General features: G+C 46.4%; 1 protein-coding gene across 1 annotated transcript in view; it reads right to left on the bottom strand.

Annotated features, from left to right (window-relative positions):
• Nucleotides 1-8,700: 8,700 nt before the first annotated feature.
• igsf8 (immunoglobulin superfamily, member 8) overlaps nt 8,701-21,875 on the bottom strand; it is an 18,061-nt gene continuing 4,886 nt past the window's right edge. The window contains exons 2-9 of the mRNA XM_064967022.1: nt 21,326-21,540; nt 20,535-20,700; nt 17,337-17,786; nt 12,810-12,994; nt 12,238-12,490; nt 10,787-11,073; nt 10,180-10,360; nt 8,701-9,678 (exon numbers count right to left, since the gene is read on the bottom strand). Coding sequence (XP_064823094.1) covers nt 9,551-9,678; nt 10,180-10,360; nt 10,787-11,073; nt 12,238-12,490; nt 12,810-12,994; nt 17,337-17,786; nt 20,535-20,700; nt 21,326-21,540 — 1,865 coding nt within the window. The 3' untranslated portion in view covers nt 8,701-9,550. The remainder of the gene's footprint in view (nt 9,679-10,179; nt 10,361-10,786; nt 11,074-12,237; nt 12,491-12,809; nt 12,995-17,336; nt 17,787-20,534; nt 20,701-21,325; nt 21,541-21,875) is intronic.

The following is a 21,875-nucleotide window of genomic DNA, read 5'->3' as shown; positions in this document are numbered from 1 at the left end:
GATTTTATCAAATGGCAGCAAAAAAAAAACCGAAACATTAAATACAAATGAAGATCAGAACAGACGGTGGTCATTAAAGCAGTAAACAAAGTGTTTATTAACAGCACAATAACGCCATGTTACAGTGGTTAGGTAGTGGCACACTAACACAACAGGAGACGTACATACAAACCGATAAACTGCTGTATGTCAATAACAGGGGCGGTAATGAAAAAGTCACTCGGGTAAAACCACGTTATTAAAGTAATACTTTTTTCTTTTAAAGATAACTTCCTGAAATGTAATTCCCCCCGGGACAATAATGCAACACGGAAACAGAAGTACAATTTCAGGAAGTTGCTGAAGCCTCGACAGTGGGCCAGTCACCATGTTTGCAATCCCATAGGGCTCTGGTAAAAAGCAGTGCACTAAATAGGGAATAGGGTGCCAGAGGGCTCTGGTAAAAAGCAGTGCACTAAATAGGGAATAGGGTGCCAGAGGGCTCTGGTAAAAAGCAGTGCACTAAATAGGGAATAGGGTGCCAGAGGGCTCTGGTAAAAATCAGTGCACTAAATAGGGAATAGGGTGCCAGAGGGCTCTGGTAAAAAGCAGTGCACTAAATAGGGAATAGGGTGCCAGAGGGCTCTGGTAAAAAGCAGTGCACTAAATAGGGAATAGGGTGCCAGAGGGCTCTGGTAAAAAGCAGTGCACTAAATAGGGAATAGGGTGCCATTTGGGACAAACAACAATTTCAAGAAGTGGCTTTTGCTGCAGTTTGGTCAGTGTGCCAGTTACCATATTTACAGCCAGTCAGGCAGGGACGGGCAGGAGCAGGGTATTAAATAAACCAAATGCCACAGTGATGATACACAGCGATAACACAGTGGGGGAGGGGTTACATACAGAGAGGGCTGAACCCATAAACATGGGGATTAAGGAAAGAGAGGAGCACTGAACATCTATTCCGTTACTTTCACTTGGAGCACTCTGTTCTCTCTCTATCCAGCACTGATCTCTGTCTCTCCCCTCTCTCTCTCTCTCCCTCCCACTCGCTCTGCCCACCCCCCCTCTCTATCTAGCGCTACTCTCTGTCTCTCCCTTCTCACTCGCTCTGCCCACCCCCCCTCTATCCAGTGCTACTCTCTGTCTCTCCCCTCTCTCTCTCCCTCCCACTCGCTCTGCCCACCCCCCTCTCTATCTAGCGCTACTCTCTGTCTCTCCCCTCTCTCTCTCCCTCCCACTCGCTCTGCCCCCCCCTCTATCCAGTGCTACTCTCTGTCTCTCCCCTCTCTCTCTCCCTCCCACTCGCTCTGCCCACCCCCCTCTATCCAGTGCTACTCTCTGTCTCTCCCCTCTCTCTCTCCCTCCCACTCGCTCTGCCCAACCCCCTCTCTATCTAGCGCCTCTCTGTCTCTCCCTCTCTCTCTCCCTCCCACTCGCTCTGCCCACCCCCCCTCTAACCAGTGCTACTCTCTGTCTCTCCCCTCTCTCTCTCCCTCCCACTCGCTCTGCCCACCCCCCCTCTATCCAGTGCTACTCTCTGTCTCTACCTCCCCTTCTCTCTCTCCCTCCCAATCGCTCTGCCCCCTCTCTATCCAGCCCACTCTCTGTCTCTCCTCTTTCTTCTCCCCCTCCCACTCGCTGCCCACCCCCTCTATCCAGCGCTGATCTCTCTCTCTCTCTCTCTCTCTCCCTCCCAAACGCTCTGCCCACCCCCCTCTATCCAGTGCTACTCTCTGTCTCTACCCCTCCCCTCTCTCTCTCCCTCTCTGCCCCCCTCCCTCCCACTCGCTCTGCCCCCCTCTCTCCCTCCCAGTGCCCCCCTCTATCAGTGCTACCCTCTCTCCCCTCTCTCTCTCCCTCCCACTGTTCTGCCCCCCCTCTCTATCCAGTGCTACTCTCTCTCTCCCTCTCTCTCTTTCCAGTCTCTCCAGTGCTGCTGTGGTGAATGTGATCATGTGGTGGAGCAAGCCAGGGGCATCGTTCAGAGGCTGGAAGTAAGTGGCTCACCTTCCAGAACATTGCAGATCACTGTTTTTCCTAACGCATGACTACCACTAATATGAATCATAATCAGTGGCTTGGGTATAGCAGTGGCATTACTAGAATTAGAATAGTACAGTAATTCTATTCCTATGGGCTGGAGAGAGAGAGAGAAAGAAAGAGAGAGGGGGGGGGGAAGAGAGAGAGAGAAAGAGAGGGAGAGAAAGAAAGAGAGAGAGAGAGAGAGGGGGGGGAGAGAGAGAGAAAGAAAGAGAGAGGGGGGAGAAAGAGAGAGAGAGAGGGGAGAGAAAGAAAGAGAGAGAAAGCAAGAGAGAGGGAGAGAGAGAAAGAGAGAGGGGAGAGAGAGAAAGAGCGAGAGAGAAAGAGAGAGAGAGAGAAGGAGTGGCAGAGGGGGGAGAAAGAAAGAGAGAGAGAAGGGGGAGAAAGAGAGAGAGAAGAGAGAGAGAGAGAGAGAGGGGGGAGAGAGAGAGAAAGAGAGGGAGAGGGGAGAGAGAGAAAAGAGAGAGAGAAAGCGAGAGAGGGAGAGAGAGAGGGGGAGAGAGAAAGAGAGAGAGAGGAGAGAGAGAGAGAGAGAGAGAGAGAGAGAGAGAGAGGGGAGGGAGAGGGAGAGAGAGTGAAAGAAAGAAAGAGGGGGAAAGAGAGAGAAAGAAAGAGAGAGAAAGAGAGGGGGGAGAGAGAGAGAGGGGGAGAGAGAAAGAGCGAGAGAGATTAAGAGGGGGAGAGAGAGAGAGAGAGAGAGAGGGAGTGGGAGAGAGAGAGAGAGAGGGAGAGAGAAAGAGAGAGAGAGGGCGGGGGTTCAGAGCCATTTGTTTAAAATAGTTTGTAGAGGGTTTCTGAATATTTGACTTTGGGTTGGTCGGTTTGAGATTTATCCATCCAAAGGGAGTCTGGGGCATGTAGTTGGTCATAGTGGACAGAGGGACTTGATATTAGAGTCCATCTCACTGTCATAGGTAGGCTACCATGTGCACAGCAGGGAATAAACTTTCAATTTTTTAAAACTAGGCAAGTCAGTTAAGAACAAATTCTTATTTACAATGACGGCCTACCCCAGACAACGCTGGGCCAATTATGCACCTTTCTATCAGACTCCCAATCATAGGAGGGGCGGATTCAAACCTGCAGTGACACCTCTTGCACTGAGATGCAGTGTCTTAGACCAGTGTGCCACTCGGGATGCCAAACTTCAGTAAGAGAAAACACCCTGAACTTGGAAGTTATCACTTATCCAGGAGACTGCATTACATAACATTCAGAGAGAAATGTGCCCTGTGCAGACATTCTTCTCTGCTGAGTGGAATAGGGAATAATGTCAGGTCTATGTGTGACAAACGCATCTCTGCAGCATCACAAATGGTTGAATCCCACTTAGCTTAATAGACCCAAGGTGTTTGTGGTCTCAGTCAACCCTCCCCAGGCCTGTCATCTGACCCACATGGCTGCCCAGAGGAGAGTACATCCTATCCTAGTACCTCAGGGTACAGCTGTTCCATAGGACAACGACACATGGCAACAGTCTTCCTGTTTTACTGGATCATCAAAATATTCAATTTTTTTTAAATTTTTTCTTTCTTAATTTGACCAACAAAATGGTTTAAAAAGACTACACTAAGAGAACAGAACAGCAACACGACTTTACACTGAACAACAGTCAGTAACTATTCAACAAGTTTGACTGGTTCCAGGGGATTGGTCCCTTTCCCACAGCCACTGTAGGAGTCTGCCAAGAGAGACTAGTTTTGGTCTCTTTCCCACAGCCACTGTACGAGTCTGCCAAGAGAGACTAGTTTTGGTCCAAGTGCTTCAAGAACAAACAGACAGCCGTTGAATGTTAAAGTCATCCGCTCAGCTCACAGACAAGCACAGCATTTCAAGTAGGGTCTCATCTTATCTTATGTTTTAGAAGTAAAAAAGAAACAAACTAATCTGTCTGGTGTATACCGTAACAACACACAGAATTCAGCTTTGTGCATGGATGCTTACTTTCGTATATTAACTCTCTTCATAAATGTCTAAAATAGATACAGAAATAACTTTTTTATTTTATTTATTTTTTACTCAGCGAACTGTATGGAACGGTTCGTTATTGTCCTTCTCAACATCAGAATATCCCCTGGCCGTGTCCTAACCGGATCCTAGACTTGTTAGTCCCATCTTGACAACACTTATGTTTGGCACCATAGATAAACAATAGGAATTAGCAAAACAGAACAAACAGATCTGGGATCAGGCTCATACAAACAATGGCTTTGTTTACTCGTGTAGCCCAGTATTTACAGAGTTGTTGATTGAATACAGGAAGTGTACTTTAAGTTCCCTGTCCTGATATAGCTGTCTTGTTATTCAGTTCCTTAAGTGGAATTAAAATGATTCTGGGACTGTTGCTAGTAGTAGTGGCAGTGTTCACTTCGTAGCGATAAAACACCGGTCTAAAACACCGGTCTAACTCTGATAAAACACCGGTCTAATTGGTTTTCTTTAGACTAGAGGGACTGTTGCTAGTAGTAGTGGCAGTGCAGATGTCTAACTCTGAGATTGGTTTTCTTTAGACTAGAGGGACTGTTGCTAGTAGTAGTGGCAACTTCGTAGCGATAAAACACCGGTCTAACTCTGAGATTGGTTTTCTTTAGACTAGAGGGACTGTTGCTAGTAGTAGTGGCAGTGTTCACTTCGTAGCGATAAAACACGGGTAAACACCGGTCTAACTCTGAGATTGGTTTTCTTTAGACTAGAGGGACTGTTGCTAGTAGTAGTGGCAGTGTTCAGTAGCGATAAAACACCGGTCTAACTCTGAGATGGGTTTTCTTTAGACTAGAGGGACTGTTGCTAGTAGTAGTGGCAGTGTTCACTTCGTAGCGATAAAACACCGGTCTAACTCTGAGATGGGTTTTCTTTAGACTAGAGGGACTGTTGCTAGTAGTAGTGGCAGTGTTCACTTCGTAGCGATAAAACACCGGTCTAACTCGAGATTGGTTTTCTTTAGACTAGAGGACTGTTGCTAGTAGTAGTGGCAGTGTTCACTTCGTAGCGATAAAACACCGGTCTAACTCTGAGATTGGTTTTCTTTAGACTAGAGGGACTGTTGCTAGTAGTAGTGGCAGTGTTCACTTCGTAGCGATAAAACACCGGTCTAACTCTGAGATTGGTTTTCTTTAGACTAGAGGGACTGTTGCTAGTAGTAGTGGCAGTGTTAAAACACTGGTCTAACTCTGAGATTGGTTTTCTTTAGACTAGAGGGACTGTTGCTAGTAGTAAACACGATAAAACACTGGTCTAACTCTGAGATTGGTTTTCTTTAGACTAGAGGGACTGTTGCTAGTAGTAGTGGCAGTGTTCACTTCGTAGCGATAAAACACCGGTCTAACTCTGAGATTGGTTTTCTTTAGACTAGAGGGACTGTTGCTAGTAGTAGTGGCAGTGTTCACTTCGTAGCGATAAAACACCGGTCTAACTCTGAGATTGGTTTTCTTTAGACTAGAGGGACTGTTGCTAATAGTAGTGGCAGTGTTCAGTAGCGATAAAACACCGGTCTAACTCTGAGTGGTTTTCTTTAGACTAGAGGGACTGTTGCTAGTAGTAGTGGCAGTGTTCACTTCGTAGCGATAAAACACCGGTCTAACTCTGAGATTGGTTTTCTTTAGACTAGAGGGACTGTTGCTAGTAGTAGTAGTAGTAGCAGTAGCGATAAAACACCGGTCTAACGAGATTGGTTTTCTTTAGACTAGAGGGACTGTTGCTAGTAGTAGTGGCAGTGTTCACGTAGCGATAAAACACCGGTCTAACTCTGAGATTGGTTTTCTTTAGACTAGAGGGACTGTTGCTAGTAGTAGTGGCAGTGTTCACTTCGTAGCGATAAAACACCGGTCTAACTCTGAGATTGGTTTTCTTTAGACTAGAGGGACTGTTGCTAGTAGTAGTGGCAGTGTTCACTTCGTAGCGATAAAACACCGGTCTAACTCTGAGATTGGTTTTCTTTAGACTAGAGGGACTGTTGCTAGTAGTAGTGGCAGTGTTCACTTCGTAGCGATAAAACACCGGTCTAACTCTGAGATTGGTTTTCTTTAGACTAGAGGGACTGTTGCTAGTAGTAGTGGCAGTGTTCACTTCGTAGCGATAAAACACCGGTCTAACTCTGAGATTGGTTTTCTTTAGACTAGAGGGACTGTTGCTAGTAGTAGTGGCAGTGTTCACTTCGTAGCGATAAAACACCGGTCTAACTCTGAGATTGGTTTTCTTTAGACTAGAGGGACTGTTGCTAGTAGTAGTGGCAGTGTTCACTTCGTAGCGATAAAACACCGGTCTAACTCTGAGATGGGTTTTCTTTAGACTAGAGGGACTGTTGCTAGTAGTAGTGGCAGTGTTCACTTCGTAGCGATAAAACACCGGTCTAACTCTGAGATTGGTTTTCTTTAGACTAGAGGGACTGTTGCTAGTAGTAGTGGCAGTGTTCACTTCGTAGCGATAAAACACCGGTCTAACTCCGAGATGGTTTTCTTTAGACTAGAGGGACTGTTGCTAGTAGTAGTAGTGTTCAGTGATAAAACACCGGTCTAACTCTGAGATTGGTTTTCTTTACTAGAGGGACTGTTGCTAATAGTAGTGGCAGTGTTCATAGCGATAAAAATCTTCTGAGATTGGTTTTCTTTAGACATCAGTAGTAGTGTTCACAGCGTAAAACACCGGTCTAACTCTGAGATTGGTTTTCTTTAGACTAGAGGGACTGTTGCTAGTAGTAGTTGAGTACGCGGTCTAATGAGAGTTTTCTTTACATACTGTTTTAGTAGTGGCAGTGTGGATAAAACACCGGTCTAACTCTGAGATTGGTTTTCAACGAACCTAGTAGTTGCTAGTAGTAGTGGCAGTGTTCACTTCGTAGCGATAAAACACCGGTCTAACTCTGAGATTGGTTTTCTTTAGACTAGAGGGACTGTTGCTAATAGTAGTGGCAGTGTTCACTTCGTATAAACACCGGTCTAACATAAAACACCGGTCTAAACTAGACACTGTTGCTATAGTAGTGGCAGTGTTCACTTCGAGATAAAACACCGGTCTAACTCTGAGATTGGTTTTCTTTAGACTAGAGGGACTGTTGCTAGTAGTAGTGGCAGTGTTCACTTCGGAATAAAACACCGGTCTAACTCTGAGATTGGTTTTCTTTAGACTAGAGGGACTGTTGCTAGTAGTAGTGGCAGTGTTCACTTCAGTAGCGATAAAACACCGGTCTAACTCTGAGATTGGTTTTCTTTAGACTAGAGGGACTGTTGCTAGTAGTAGTGGCAGTGTTCACTTCGTAGCGATAAAACACCGGTCTAACTCTGAGATTGGTTTTCTTTAGACTAGAGGGACTGTTGCTAGTAGTAGTGGCAGTGTTCACTTCGTAGCGATAAAACACCGGTCTAACTGGTTTTTCCTAGAGGGAAACTAATAGATGGTTTTCTTTAGACTAGAGGGAAGTAGTAACACTTTATAAAACACCGGTCTAACTCTGAGATGGGTTTTCTTTAGACTAGAGGGACTGTTCTAGTAGTAAGTGTTCAAGCGATAAAACACCGGTCTAACTCCGAGATTATTTTCTTTAGACTAGAGGGACTGTTGCTAGTAGTAGTGGCAGTGTTCAACGATGCCGGTCTAACTCTGAGATGGGTTTTCTTTAGACTAGAGGGACTGTTGAGTAGTAGTGGCAGTGTTACCGTAGCGATAAAACACTGGTCTAACTCATTGGTTTTCTTTAGACTAGAGGGACTGTTGCTAGTAGTAGTGGCAACTTCGTAGCGATAAAACACTGGTCTACTCTGAGATTGGTTTTCTTTAGACTAGAGGGACTGTTGCTAGTAGTAGTGGCAGTGCGATAAAACACTGGTCTAACTCTGAGATGGGTTTTCTTTAGACTAGAGGGACTAGTGTTCACCTGCCATCGGTCTAACTCTGAGATGGGTTTTCTTTAGACTAGAGGGACTGTTGCTAGTAGTAGTAGCAGTGTAAGACCTATGCTACCTCAACATGCATTAAATCTTCCATCATATAACCACTAGGCTACCTCAATAGCCGTTGTGGACCCGGACAAGCCCACCTGTCTAACCACAAGTTGAATAGGTGTTTTTTGCTACCAAAAAAACATGTTCTACTGGAGTAACTCGAGGACCGGAGTTGGGCAACACATATATATAATTTAACAATCATGCCGTACAAACCATACACAATGTAACAGAAACAACTTTCACGCTAACGTCGTATTTAAAAAAAAAAAAAAATTAACCTTTATTTAACCAACAGTTAAGAACAAATTCTTATTTTCAATGACGGCCTAGGAACAGTGGGTTAACTGCCTGTTCAGGGGCAGAATGACAGATTTGTACCTTGTCAGTCTCGGGGGTTTGAACTTGCAACCGGTTACTAGTCCAACGCTCTAACCACTAGGCTACCCTGCCATCTCTACACTCTAACCACTAGGCTACCCTGCCGCCTCTACACTCTAACCACTAGGCTACCCTGCCGCCCCTCCACTCTAACCACTAGGCTACCCTGCCATCTCTACCCTGCCGCCTCTACACTCTAACCACTAGGCTGCCCCTGCCGCCTCCTCCCCTCCACTCTAACCACTAGGCTGCCCTGCCGCCCCTCCACTCTAACCACTAGGCTGCCCTGCCGCCCCTCCACTCTAACCACTAGGCTACCTGCCCTCCACTCCTAACCACTAGGCTACCCTGCCGCCCCTCCACTCTAACCACTAGGCTACCCTGCCGCCCCTCCACTCTAACCACTAGGCTACCCTGCCGCCCCTCCACTCTAACCACTAGGCTACCTGCCCTCCACTCTAACCACTAGGCTACCCTGCCGCCCCTCCACTCTAACCACTAGGCTACCCTGCCGCCACTCCACTCTAACCACTAGCCTACCCTGCCATATGAATATATAAACCCCTCTCTTTTGAGAGGGTGGTGGCCAAGGGAAAATAAATAACCAAAACAAAAGGGATAACTAATCAGTGTCTCTTCTAAGTCAATTTATTTGTATTTGACCTACTTCAACACTAGACAGCTGAGCATTGTCCATTTCTGATGGTTTTGACATATCAAACACCTAAATGGCTTTGTACACGACTGAGCCAAACCAAGCTGTTCTGTAGCTGGCCTAGATACGCGTCCTACATTGTTGTTGGAACCGTGCTGAATAAGAGCCAGCTGTTTGGTCAGGTCTGCTATGGAAGTCTGACAAATAGGTTCTTACGGTGAGTTTATATAACAGACACAAGCTGGATGCAACATATTATGAACAAGTGGAAATGGTTTAGTACCATGTGAAACAATCAAACGTCTGTATGACAGGTCGGAGCAGTAGTGCTCGTGTCTTCTCTTGGTCACCGTCCCAGATTAGACCAACACTCTTTGTTACATCGTATATTTACATCTCTATGTGGACATCGTGTCGGTCTGAGAGTTCCAATTTCTTTGAAACTTTTTAAAGTCCACTAGTTTTTGTTTTTTTTCTTTTTGTGGTCTTTTTTTTTCTAAACCTCTTCGTCGATCACCCTTCAGTGAACTTATACGTTGTCGTGACTTCCTACTTCCTATTTCGGGGAGCGCTGCCTAGCCAATCGATTCATGAAGCAACAGGTTACCGTGGCGATGATGACCACGCCCACAAACAAGGCAGAGGACATGCCCACAACCAAGGGGATGAGGAGCAGGTCGGCCGCTGCAGAGACAGAGAGAGAAGAGAGGAGAGAGAGAGGAGGTAGGTAGGGAGGGAGGTAGGGAGGAGGGAGGGAGGGAGGGAGGGAGGGGGGAGGGAGGGAGGGAGGGAGGGAGGGAGGGAGGGAGGGAGGGAGGGGGAGGGGGAGGGAGGGAGGGAGGGAGGGAGGGAGGGAGGGAGGGAGGGAGGGAGGGAGGGAGGAATTAGTTAGTCAAGTTCGGGAAAACGACTAGCTTTCCTCATAAACCGTTTAATTTACAGTTGGGAGTATTAGACAGGATATATTAGCCATGTTATGATACCTAATAACTGTTGGCTAACAGCCTCCAAAAGACAGTGAAGAGAGTGAAAACAGAAGAGACCGACACTTCATGACTTTCCATCAGTGATTCACAGAGCCACTCTTTTGTATTAGGAACTGATGTTGAGTGTGTCCACTGCAGTGATTCGTCACCACTCGCTGTATGTAAAACAGCAAGCAGTCCCAGACCCAGTGACACTCACCTCTGGCGTACAGGTAGACCCTGACACCCTCCGACTGGGCCTTGGCCCCGGTGTTGTACCATCCTCCACGGGGGTCCTGTCCCCACACCTCAGCCTGGCAGACAAACAGGCCCTGGTCCTGGTCCTGGGCAGAGAAGATCCTCAGCCTGTAGGTGCCTGGAGACACCCGGTCCATACTGACCTGTAGTCCAAAAAAGACCACAATGGAAGTTTTTTTTTTTTTTACACCTTTATTTAACCAGGCAAGTCAGTTAAGAACACATTCTTATTTTCAATGATGGCCTAGGAACAGTGGGTTAACTGCCTGTTCAGGGGCAGAACGACAGATTTGTGCCTTGTCAGCTCGGGGGTTTGAACTCGCAACCTTCCAGTTACTAGTCCAACACTCTAACCACTAGGCTACCCTGCCGCCCCAGTTATTTATATACGGTGTTATCTAGAGAAATACAGGGCATTCAAACAAGGTAGGTAAGACAACCACATACGAGTCATTACAATTGTTATATCTTCAATATACTTTATTGTGTTATCCTTGATAGTTTTCTTAAAAAGGTATATATTGACTGCATGTATTTTTTTTAACTGCCAAATAAATTGAACCAATTACCTCAGAGCTGTGGTTCATATTTGGCCTGGACAGGCCCTCATAGGTAAGAGAGGCTAACACCCTCCCCTTCTCCTCTCCTGACGGCTTGTCCCCACCCTTCTCTATGACCACGCCCCCTGCTGTAGCCCCACCCTCCTGGGCCGGGAGGACCGCCCTCTGCAGCCATTGGACTGCCACCTGTGCAGGGCCGGTGGTTACCACGGATACGTTGCAGAGCAGGGTGACGGTATCACCTCTCTTCAAGAGGGGGCCACGGGGAAGGTTGGCTACTGCTGACACCTTGACCTCTGTAGGGACACAGGGACAGAGAGAGAGAGAGAGAGAGATGCTTGTCATTCAATTAGGTTCAATTAGCATCGACTTACATCAATTAGGTTAACATAGGTTCAATTAGCATCGACTTACATCAATTAGGTTAACATAGGTTCAATTAGCATCGACTTACATCAATTAGGTTAACATAGGTTCAATTAGCATCGACTTACATCAATTAGGTTAACATAGGTTCAATTAGCATCGACTTACATCAATTAGGTTAACATAGGTTCAATTAGCATCGACTTACATCAATTAGGTTAACATAGGTTCAATTAGCATAGACTTACATCAATTAGGTTAACATAGGTTCAATTAGCATCGACTTACATCAATTAGGTTAACATAGGTTCAATTAGCATCGACTTACATCAATTAGGTTAACATAGGTTCAATTAGCATCGACTTACATCAATTAGGTTAACATAGGTTCAATTAGCATCGACTTACATCAATTAGGTTAACATAGGTTCAATTAGCATCAACTTACATCAATTAGGTTAACATAGGTTCAATTAGCATCGACTTACATCAATTAGGTTAACATAGGTTTAATTAACTTACATCAATTAGGTTAACATAGGTTCAATTAGCATCGACTTACATCAATTAGGTTAACATAGGTTCAATTAGCATCGACTTACATCAATTAGGCTAACATAGGTTCAATTAGCATCGACTTACATCAATTAGGTTAACATAGGTTCAATTAGCATCGACTTACATCAATTAGGTTAACATAGGTTCAATTCAACTAGGTATTTGGTTGTTATTTCAATCTAACCGGTCATGGCAATGCTCACGTTAATGTAGTATCTTTGTTTTCAAACTACTGCCCAACCTCGTAGTAGGTCAAGTGGTTTTAGTATCTTAGCTTCACCAGGACAACTTCCAGAATCCTGACTTAACTTGTATATATATCCACTGGCTGTAGTCCCCACGATCCCCCTCTGCCAGAGCGGTGCAATAATTTACTCATCCCTCATGGATTTAAACACATTGGATTGCTGTTAAGTAGATTGAGGGAGTTTTCTCCATTATACCAATACATCCTTTTAAATCCACGAGGAGGAGTGAACGAGGCCACAGTTTGTGGGGAGAAGGCAGGGTGGTCTTGTGTCTGTCATTTCTCTTACCTTTAGTCTTGAGGTTGACGGTGACCCCCTCTGACCTCTGTGTGAGGGTAGCAGCACTGGAGGGTCCCGGGTTAAGCCTCCCAGCGTAGACGCTCACAGCACAGCGGTACACCCCCGTGTCAGCTGGGTGGGCAGAGAACAACCTGAGAGAGTAACGTCCCTCCACCTCCTTCTCCATGGAACCCCTTCCACCCCGACTGGAGTCATCCCCCCAGCTCACCACCCCATCTGGACCATACCGGGCCACCTCCACCTGGGAGAGGGGACAGACGGAGATAGACAGAAAGGTTAACCTGAGTTGTGTTTGGGATACGACGAGCATGATTTACATTACGATCCTAAATAACTGTTGACCAATAGCCTTCCTGGCTCCAAATAATATGTTTTATCTCCACTTGGAAGCATTACATACTTTCAATAGCAGCAGCAAATAGCTGATTTTTTTTTTGCCAAAGTTTTCAAGTTCACAATTAAAAACACAAAGTCATACGAGAATTGAACAACTCTGTAAGGACTTCCTCAGGGGGCTAAAAGGAAGACACTAATAACCAATAACAATAATCAATACCAACCTCCACCCCTCCACCCGTCAATGCCCTGTCCTCGCTGCTCACGGTGCCCCTCCTCATCCACTGAACCAGCAGGCCCGAGCGGCCCCCAGGGGCCAAACCAGACACCTCGCAGGTCAGAGTGAGAGGGGAGCCTAACTGGAGGGTTACCTCACCTCGCGGAGTGGACGTAACAGACAGGGAGTCAGCTGGAAGGAGGAGGGTAAAGGAGGGAGGAGGAGAGGATAAAGGAGGAAGAGGAGGGAGAGGATAAAGGAGGAGGAGGAGGAGAGGAGGGAGAGGATAAAGGAGGAGGGGAGGAGGAGGAAGAGGATAAAGGAGGAGAGAGGATAAAGGAGGAGGGAGAGGATGGGGTAATGGAGGAAGAGGAGGGAGAAGATAAAGGAGGAGGGAGAGGAAGGGGGTTAAAGGAGGAAGAGGAGGGAGAAGATAAAGGAGGAGGAAGAGGAGGGGGTAAAGGAGGAAGAGGAGGGAGAAGATAAAGGAGGAGGAAGAGGAGGTGGTAAAAGGAGGAAGGAGGAGGGAGAAGATAAAGGAGGAGGAAAGAGGAGGGGGTAAAGGAGGAAGAAGAGGAGGGAGAGGATAAAGGAGGAGGAAGAGGGGGTAAAGGATCCTAAGGAGGGAGAGGAGGGAGAGGATAAGATAAAGGAGGAGGAGGAGGAGAGAGGAGGGGGAGAGGAGGAGGAAGAGGAAGGGGAGGGGAGAGGAGGAAGAGGATAAAGGAGGAGGAGGAAGAGGAGGGAGAGGATAAAATGAGGAAGAGGATAAAGGAGGGGGAAAGGATGGGGTAAAGGAGGAAGAGGAGGGAGAAGATAAAGGAGGAGGGAGAGGAGGGGGTAGAGGAGAAGAGGAAGAGGAAGAGGAAGGGGTTAAATGAGGAAGAGGATAAAGGAGGAGGAAGAGGAAGGGGTTAAATGAGGAAGAGGAGGGGGTAAAGGGAGAATAAAGGAGGAGGGAGAGGAGGGGGTGGGGAAGATGAGGGGTTAAAGAGGAAGAGGAGGGGAGGGGTTAAGATGAAGGGGGTTAAATGAGGAGAGGAGGAGAGGATAAAGGAGGAGGGAGAGGAGGGGGTAGAGGAGGAGGAAGAGGATAAAGGAAGAGGGAGAATGAGGAAAAAAATAAACAAGAAGTGCATGATTTAAAATGTGTTCACTCTGCATTCAAACTAACTTAATTTGTTAATTGTCACTGTGAATAAAGGTTTATTTGCATATTGCAACTGAAGTTAAATGCATCTCAAAATTCATCCTAAAAGAAGATCTCATCTATAGACAATACACTCTGAAAACTATTGTTAGCTATTTGATGAAACGCTTCAGTTCAGTTTATAAATCTATTGTTAACTGTAATCTGTCCAACAACAACACAACCGAGACCAGAGAGGAGAAAACCAGGTCTATTGTCTAACAAAACACACCCCACAGCTCTAACAGACAATAGAGACCATAATAGAATGAAGCAGAGCAGTTTCTGGCTGACACGATAAGAACACACAGACCCTCAGTGGGGAACTACAACACTGTCTAACAGAACATACAGACCCTCAGTGGGGAACTACAGTGGTGGAACTAGAAACACACTAAAAACACTGTCTAACAGAAAACACACAGACCCTCAGTCGAAGGGGAACTACAACACTGCAACTTCTACTACAGCTCTAAAAAAATGTTACATTCTGCTGAATACACACACCACAGCTCTAAAACACCCCACAGCTCTAAAACACCCCAACTCTCACACCACACCGAAACACCCACCCTAAAACATACCCACACAGCTCTAAAACACACACCCCACAGCTCTAAAACACACCCCACAGCTCTAAAACACACCCCACAGCTCTAAACCACACACAGCTCTAAAACACCACCACACAGCTCTAAAAAAACACACCACAGCTCTCACACACAGCTCTAAAACACACCTAAAACACAGCTCTAAAACACACAACACAGCTCTAAAACACACGCCACAGCTCTAAAACACAGCTCTAAAACACACCCCACAGCTCTAAAACACACACACAGCTCTAAAACACACACAGCTCTAAAACAGCTCTAAAACACACACAGCTCTAAAAACACCCCACAGCTCTAAAACACACCCCACAGCTCTAAAACACTTTAAAACACACACAGCTCTAAAAGCTCTAAAACACACCCCACAGCTCTAAAACACACACCACAGCTCACACGAATACACACAGCTCTAAAACACACCCCACAGCTCTAAAAATCACACACACAGCTCTAAACACACAGCTCTAAAACACACAGCTCTAAAACACACCCCACAGCTCTAAAACACACACCACAGCTCTAAAAAAACACACCACACAGCTCTAAAACACACACCACAGCTCTAAAACACACCCCACAGCTCTAAAACACACACACCACAGCTCTAAAACACACCCACAGCTCTAACACACACACACACAGCTCTAAAACACACCACACAGCTCTAAAACACACCACAGCTCTACAACACACACCACAGCTCTAAAACACACACCACAGCTCTAAACACACACACCACAGCTCTAAAACACACCCCACAGCTCTAAAACACACCACAGCTCTAAAACACACCACAGCTCTAAAACACAGCTCCCCACAGCTCTAAAACACACACACACACACAGCTCTAAAAACACACACAGCTCTAAAACACACCACACAGCTCTAAAACACACCCATAGTGAGGATAGTAAAACACACCCACAGCTCTAAAACACACCACACAGCTCTAAAACACACCCACAGCTCTAAAACACACCCACAGCTCTAAAACACACCACACAGCTCTAAAACCACACCACAGCTCTAAAACACACCACAGCTCTCACAGCTCTTCCACAGCTCTAAAACACACCACAGCTCTAAAACACACACCACAGCTCTAAAACACCACACAGCTCTAAAACACACAACAGTCTAAAACACACCACACATGATGATGTCTAAAAACTACCACACAGCTCTAAATTACATTGCTCTAAAACACACACCACAGCTCTAAAACACACACCACAGCTCTAAAACACACCACACAGCTCTAAAACACACCACATAAAACACACCACAGCTCTAAAACACACACCACAGCTCTAAAACACACCACAGCTCTAAAACACACCACACAGCTCTAAAACACACCACAGCTAAAACACACCACAGCTCTAAAACACACCCCACAGCTCTAAAACACACCACAAGCTCTAACACACCCACAGCTCTAAAACACACCCCACAGTCTAAAAAAAACACCCACAGCTCTAAAACACACCCCAGCTCTAAAACACACCCCACAGCTCTAAAACACACCCCACAGCTCTAAAACACACCACACAGCTCTAAAACACACCACACAGCTCTAAAACACACCACAGCTCTAAAACACACCACAGCTCTAAAACACACCCCACAGCTCTAAAAACACACCCACAGCTCTAAAACACACCACACAGCTCTAAAACACACCACAGCTCTAAAACACACCCACAGCTCTAAAACACATTTAAAACACACCACAGACACACCACAGCTCTCTTACACACCACAGCTCTAAAACACACACCACAGCTCTAAAACACACCACAGCTCTAAAACACACACCACAGCTCTAAAACACACTGAACCTAAAACACCCCACAGACAGACAGACAGCTCTAAAACACACCACAGCTCTAAAACACACACCACAGCTCTAAAACACACACCACAGCTCTCTAAAACACACCCACAGCTCTAAAACACACACCACAGACAGCTCTAAAACACACCACAGCTCTAAAACACACACCACAGCTCTAAAACAGACACCACAGCTCTAAACACACAGACAGACAGACAGACAGACAGCTCTAAAACAGACAGACAGACAGACAGACAGACACAGACACAGCTCAGCTCTAAAACACACCCCACAGCTCTAAAACACACCCCACATCTCTAAAACACACCCTGCAGCTCTAAAACACACCCATAGTGAGGATAGTATAGGGTCACATCAGCTCCCCTGAAGCTAACATTGTTGTGGAACGTCAGTGATGATGATGATGTCATGAACTATCCGTACAGACAGCACTAGATGCCAGACAGACAGCTAGTAACAGACAGACAGATGCTCAGACACGCACTGAAATACCCCCAGACAGACAGACAGTGTCCTAACATCTAGTCTCTGAACCACCCAGACATAGACCAGACAGACAGACAGACAGACAGACAGACAGACAGACAGACAGACAGTGTCCTAACATCTAGTCTCTGAACCAACGACAGACAGACAGACAGACAGACAGACAGACAGACAGACAGACAGTGTCCTAACATCTAGTCTCTGAACCAGACAGACAGACAGACAGACAGACAGACAGACAGACAGACAGACAGACAGACAGACAGTGTCCTAACATCTAGTCTCTGAACCACAGACAGACAGACAGACAGACAGACAGACAGACAGACAGACAGAGTCCTAACATCTAGTCTCTGAACCACCCCCATACTCCAGACAGGGATGTACCAAGTGGTTGAACCGTGAGGTTGCCAATCTCCAAGGTCCTCTGAGCGATCTTCTGCCACGCTCCATCAGGGTCCAGAATCCACTGCGACGCCTCACAGAAGTAGGCCCCTGAGTCATCCGGGGCCACGGCGCTCATCCTCATCACGTAGACATCTCTCCCTCCATCTCCACTCTTCTTCACCAGCGTTATCTCTCCATCATCGTATCTCTTCTGGTAGGAGTCCCCTCGGCCAGGAGTCACGCTCAGTTCTTTATCGATAGCTATGATTTCTCTCGGTGTCCCTGACACCAACCCGCTACCACCGCCACGCACGCCGAACGTGATGGACAGGTGGGTGTGCTGTTTTGATTGGACGGCGGCGGAGCAGGTGAGAGTTATCTCCGCTCCCTCTGGCACGGGTTGGCCAGTTAGAGACCGGGAGTAGCTAATCAGGAGAGTGTCTGGAATCACTGGAGAGAGAGAGACAGAGAGACAGAGAGAGACAGAGAGAGGGAGACAGAGAGAGAGACAGAGAGAGGGAGACAGAGAGAGTGAGACAGAGAGAGACAGAGAGAGACAGAAAGACAGAGAGAGACAGAAAGACAGAGAGAGACAGAATGAGAGAGAGAGTGAGACAGAGAGAGACAGAATGAGAGAGAGTGAGACAGAAACACAGAGAGAGACAGAGACAGAAAGACAGAGAGAGACAGAGAGAGACAGAATGAGAGAGAGAGTGAGACAGAGAGAGTGAGACAGAGAGTGAGACAGAGAGAGACAGAGAGAGACAGAGAGTGAGTGAGACAGAGAGAGTGAGACAGAGAGAGACAGAGAGAGACAGAGAGAGAGAGAGAGAGAGAGAGACAGAGAGAGACAGAGAGAGAGATAGAGAGACAGAGAGAGAGAGAGAGAGAGAGACAGAGTGAGACGGAGAGAGACAGAGAGAGACAGAAAGACAGAGAGAGACAGAGAGAGACAGAGAGAGTGAGACAGAGAGAGTGAGACAGAGAGAGTGAGAGAGACAGAGAGAGACAGAAAGAAAGAGAGAGACAGAGAAAGATTAGTCATTAGAGAGAGACAGAGAGACAGAACAGGAAGAGATAGATATGATTACATACAAAATGTAGACCTATTAGAGTTTGCTATAGACAAAGAATGTGTAGAGTCAGGGTGACTCAGAGGAGAGCTTTGGTGACAGAATATCAGTAGAGTTACAATAGTACATTGAGAAAGGTCAGAGTAGATTGTAGAGAAGAATATCATATATAGTACAGAGTAGTGTGGAGACAGAGAGTGAGAGAGACAGAGAGAAGATTAGTCATTATTACATTACTGAGAGACAGAACAGGGAAGAGATAGATATGATTACATACAAAATGTAATTCCTATTAGATGTTTGCTATAGCAAAGAATGTGTAGAGGTCAGGGTGACTCAGAGGAGCACTGCTTTGGTGACAGAATATCAGTATGTTACAATAGTACATTGCAAAGGAAAGGTCAGAGTAGATTGTAGATAAGAATATCATATATAGTACAGATAGTGTGGGCCTATGTACCAATCAGATTTGTGTGATAGAACAAGGCAAGACACATTTTTAACCACACTGTCAGAGAGAACAAAGTCCACAAGATAACACAGACGGCCCCCCTAACCAGTAACCAGGAAACGGAGGACAGTAAAAGGCAGAGAGCTGGTCTAGGATCAGGGCCTCCCTGTCCATATGTAATCTAAAAGGACCAGTACTCAGTCAGAGAGCTGGTCTAGGATCAGGGCCTCCTGTCCATATGTAATCTAAAAGGACCAGTATTCAGTCAGAGAGCTGGTCTAGGATCAGGACCCCCCTGTCCTGTAATCTAAAAGGACCAGTCTCAGTCAGAGAGCTGGTCTAGGATCAGGGCCTCCTGTCCATATGTAATCTAAAAGGACCAGTACTCAGTCAGAGAGCTGGTCTAGGATCAGGGCCTCCCTGTCCATATGTAATCTAAAAGGACCAGTATTCAGTCAGAGAGCTGGTCTAGGATCAGGGCCTCCCTGTCCATATGTAATCTAAAAGGACCAGTATTCAGTCAGAGAGCTGGTCTAGGATCAGGGCCCCCTGTCCATATGTAATCTAAAAGGACCAGTATTCAGTCAGAGAGCTGTTCTTTTAGGTTCAGCTGGCCTCCCTGTCCATATGTAATCTAAAAGGACCAGTATTCAGTCAGAGAGCTTTAGGATCAGGGCCTCCCTGTCCATATGTAATTAAAAGGACCAGTATTTCAGGAGCTGGTCTAGGATCAGGGCCTCCCTGTCCATATGTAATCTAAAAGGACCAGTATTCAGTCAGAGAGCTGGTCTAGGATCAGGGCCCCCTGTCCATATGTAATCTAAAAGGACCAGTATTCAGTCAGAGAGCTGGTCTAGGATCAGGGCCCCCTGTCCATATGTATTCTAAAAGGACCAGTATTCAGTCAGAGAGCTGGTCTAGGATCAGGGCCCCCTGTCCATATGTAATCTAAAAGGACCAGTATTCAGTCAGAGAGCTGGTCTAGGATCAGGGCCCCCCTGTCCATATGTAATCTAAAAGGACCAGTATTCAGTCAGAGAGCTGGTCTAGGATCAGGGCCTCCCTGTCCATATGTAATCTAAAAGGACCAGTATTCAGTCAGAGAGCTGGTCTAGGATCAGGGCCTCCCTGTCCATATGTAATCTAAAAGGACCAGTACTCAGTCAGAGAGCTGGTCTAGGATCAGGGCCTCCCTGTCCATATGTAATCTAAAAGGACCAGTATTCAGTCAGAGAGCTGGTCTAGGATCAGGGCCTCCCTGTCCATATGTAATCTAAAAGGACCAGTATTCAGTCAGAGAGCTGGTCTAGGATCAGGGCCTCCCTGTCCATATGTAATCTAAAAGGACCAGTATTCAGTCAGAGAGCTGGTCTAGGATCAGGGCCTCCCTGTCCATATGTAATCTAAAAGGACCAGTACTCAGTCAGAGAGCTGGTCTAGGATCAGGGCCTCCCTGTCCATATGTAATCTAAAAGGACCAGTATTCAGTCAGAGAGCTGGTCTAGGATCAGGGCCTCCCTGTCCATATGTAATCTAAAAGGACCAGAACTCAGTCAGAGAGCTGGTCTAGGATCAGGGCCTCCCTGTCCATATGTAATCTTCTCCATTATAGTCTATAAGGAAAACGGGATCCAGATTCAGTGGCAGTGTGACTATAGGCCCAGGCCTACCAACCTTTGACAGCGACCGAGGCACTGTAGTTGCCCTGGTATTTGGAGTCTGTGCTGGGTGTGTAACACTCGTATCGTCCCTGGTCATCTGCTCGTAGCCTCTGGAACACCAGCCTGGCCTTGTCCCCCGAGTCCCTCTCCACCCTCACCTCCCCGGACCTCACCCGCGCCTAGAAGGAAGGAGTTAGATTAGGGCTGCACAATGTGGCTAATAAACAAATTGCCATTTTTAAACCAAATTTTGCGATTATGATGTTATTTGTTATTTTGATCAAAACACTTCGAACTGTTGGAATCATTGAAATAATGAGTATTTCAATTCTATAGTTGGTGTTGTCATGACAACTAATGACAAAGACAGGTACAGTAGAGATTGCTGTGACAGGGTAGGAACCAAAGTGTTGGTCAGAGTTTACCAAGGGACCCTTATTACATGTGAATTTTACATGAATTGTGTAAATAAATAAGGACTTTGCATACATCAATTTCAATGAATTGTGGAGCCCTAAGTTACTTTAATTGATTAGTCAAAATAAACACATTTAAGAGATATTTTCCATTGGTGAACAGAGATGTGAGTTTAAATAAATTAATGTACAGCTAGAAGTTACCCCACAGCCCCAATAGAGAAGTGAGCATACAATACCTAGCTAGTATACCTGCACGCTCACCTGTTCCTGTACATTGATGGAAAACTCAGATTCATTAGTTTAAAATGAACAGCTAGGGCCAACTAGTCCTACCCATCTAGACCAAATCAGTGATGAAAAAGCACTGTGTTGAACTCCTCCCTACCTGGAAGGGTGCGTAGGGAAACCCAGGGTCCCTGGTGGAGATCACCCCCATCTGTCTCCCCTGGGAGTCCTCCCTGTACAGGAACCACTCAAAGTCCTGCGTTCGGGAACCCTCGTAGCCTGATACAGCACAGGGGATGGAGAGGGGGAACCCTGCCACGCGGTATAGGGGTCCGGAGGGAAGGGTTACCTCGCGACACAAGGTGTACTGGAACACTGGAGAGAGAAACAGAGAGAAAAGAGAGATGGGAGGAGCGAGAGTAGGGCAGAGAGAGAGAGAGATAAAGAGTGTAGGGTAGAGAGAGGGGCAGAGAGAGACAGAGAGGGAAGAGGAGACGAGAGGAGAAGAGGGACAGAGAGAGAAAGAGAGAGAGAGTAGGGCAGAGAGACAGAGAGAGGTGGGGAGAGAGAGAGTAGGGCAGAGAGAGAGAGAGAAAAAGAGAGAGAGAGAGAGAAAAAGAGAGAGAGAGAGAAAAGAGAGAGAGAGAGAAAAAGAGAGAGAGAGAGAGAGAGAGAGAGAGAGAGAGAGAGAGAGAGAGAGAGAGAGAGAG

Source organism: Oncorhynchus masou, chromosome 5 (assembly GCF_036934945.1).
Source record: "Oncorhynchus masou masou isolate Uvic2021 chromosome 5, UVic_Omas_1.1, whole genome shotgun sequence".
In the NCBI taxonomy this organism is placed as follows: Eukaryota; Metazoa; Chordata; class Actinopteri; order Salmoniformes; family Salmonidae; genus Oncorhynchus; species Oncorhynchus masou.
This window is presented reverse-complemented; position numbering and strand designations above follow the sequence as displayed.